Source organism: Etheostoma spectabile, chromosome 10 (genome assembly GCF_008692095.1).
Source record: "Etheostoma spectabile isolate EspeVRDwgs_2016 chromosome 10, UIUC_Espe_1.0, whole genome shotgun sequence".
NCBI lineage: Eukaryota > Metazoa > Chordata > Actinopteri > Perciformes > Percidae > Etheostoma > Etheostoma spectabile.
Genome location: NC_045742.1, coordinates 1,883,042 through 1,884,408, shown reverse-complemented (window position 1 = coordinate 1,884,408; position 1,367 = coordinate 1,883,042). Strand labels below are relative to the sequence as shown.

The following is a 1,367-nucleotide window of genomic DNA, read 5'->3' as shown; positions in this document are numbered from 1 at the left end:
TATTTTAAAAACATGTGTTTTGTGTGTGGAAATCTGAATTTATCAACGAGTAGCTAACGCTGTCAGAGTAATGTAGGGGATTAAAAGCAGAAATTAGCATAACAAGTAAAGTAAGACTCACGTAAAGTACAAGTACCTCAAATATACTAATACTTAAGTAGAGTTCTTGAGTAGTTGGGGGTGGCAGTAACTCAGTCTGTTGGGAGTTGGGTTGGGAACCAGAGGGTTGCGGGTTCAAGTCCTCGCACAGAGTGTGGATTGGTAGTGTGAGAGATGCCACTTCACCTCCTGGGCACTGCCAGGTGCTCTTAAGCATGACACCAACCACCCCCACCCCCCAATTGCTCAGGGCGCTGGTCAGCCCCCCCACTCTGACATCTCTCCATTTGTGCATGAATAGGTTTTGACCATGTGTGTGTATGAAGTGAAGCAGTGTGTACGTTGTGATTTCCTCACAGGGGATCAATATACAGTATAAATTAAATCATTGTACTTAAATTTAAATTCCACCATGGCTGATAGCCTGTCTACCTGTATACCCGTGTCGCCCTCATAGCCTTTATGTCTCCCCCCCAGCCTGCTTGTTCCTGTTCATGCTGCTCCTCTATGTACTGTGGATGGAGGTGATGGAGGTGAATCGCTACGTCCTGCAGGAGAGAGGAGAGGCGTGTCCCCACGCCCAGGTTTCGGTGCTCTACGGCCTGTCGTTCATGGTGGCGGCCGCCGGCGTGCCCCTGGAGCTGATCTCGGGGGCGGTCTTCATGCTGGTGGGCCGGGCGCTGAGGGCCAGGAAGTGAGCTCGCCGTCTGCCCTAAGGAGAAGAAAGGACTGACCCTGGGAAGCAGCAACACACATGTGGGATGTGGATGAAAGACATGATAAATATTATAGCACCACTCTATGGATGTCACAAAGCATGCAGTCTGAGACAATTTCATAATAATAAATAATAACCTTTATGTATAGAGCACTTGTTCCAAATTCGTGTTACAATTAGGGGTGGAGGAAAAAAAAATTGATCCAGCATAGTATTGCGATAGTTTCAGTGGCAATACTGTCTCAATATACAGACGCCAAGTATGGATCTTTTATAATTTATTATGTATTATATATGTGTTGGTCAGTTTGTCCCATTTTGCAGCAACAGATGAACAGATGGAGATATGTTTCTTTTTAGATGAAACAGATGTTGACTAAGTTTCCTTTTGGGGACGCCATTTGAAATTGGGAAAATAAATTAGAAGTTGGAAAAAAGGCTATGAATTGCAATATATCACAGAATGTTGCAATATGTTTAAAATCCCAATAATATTGTATCGTGGCTTAAGTATCGTGATGATATTGTATTGGGAGGTGTCTGGTGATTC

At 44.3% G+C, this 1,367-nt stretch overlaps 1 protein-coding gene across 1 annotated transcript in view; it reads left to right on the top strand.

The window, feature by feature from the left end:
- Nucleotides 1-959, top strand: part of LOC116696598 (transmembrane protein 182) — a 7,432-nt gene extending 6,473 nt beyond the window's left edge. Inside the window, exon 5 of the mRNA XM_032527678.1 lies at nt 577-959. Within this exon, the coding sequence (XP_032383569.1) occupies nt 577-797 (221 nt within the window). The 3' untranslated portion in view covers nt 798-959. The remainder of the gene's footprint in view (nt 1-576) is intronic.
- The last annotated feature ends 408 nt before the right edge of the window (nt 960-1,367 follow it).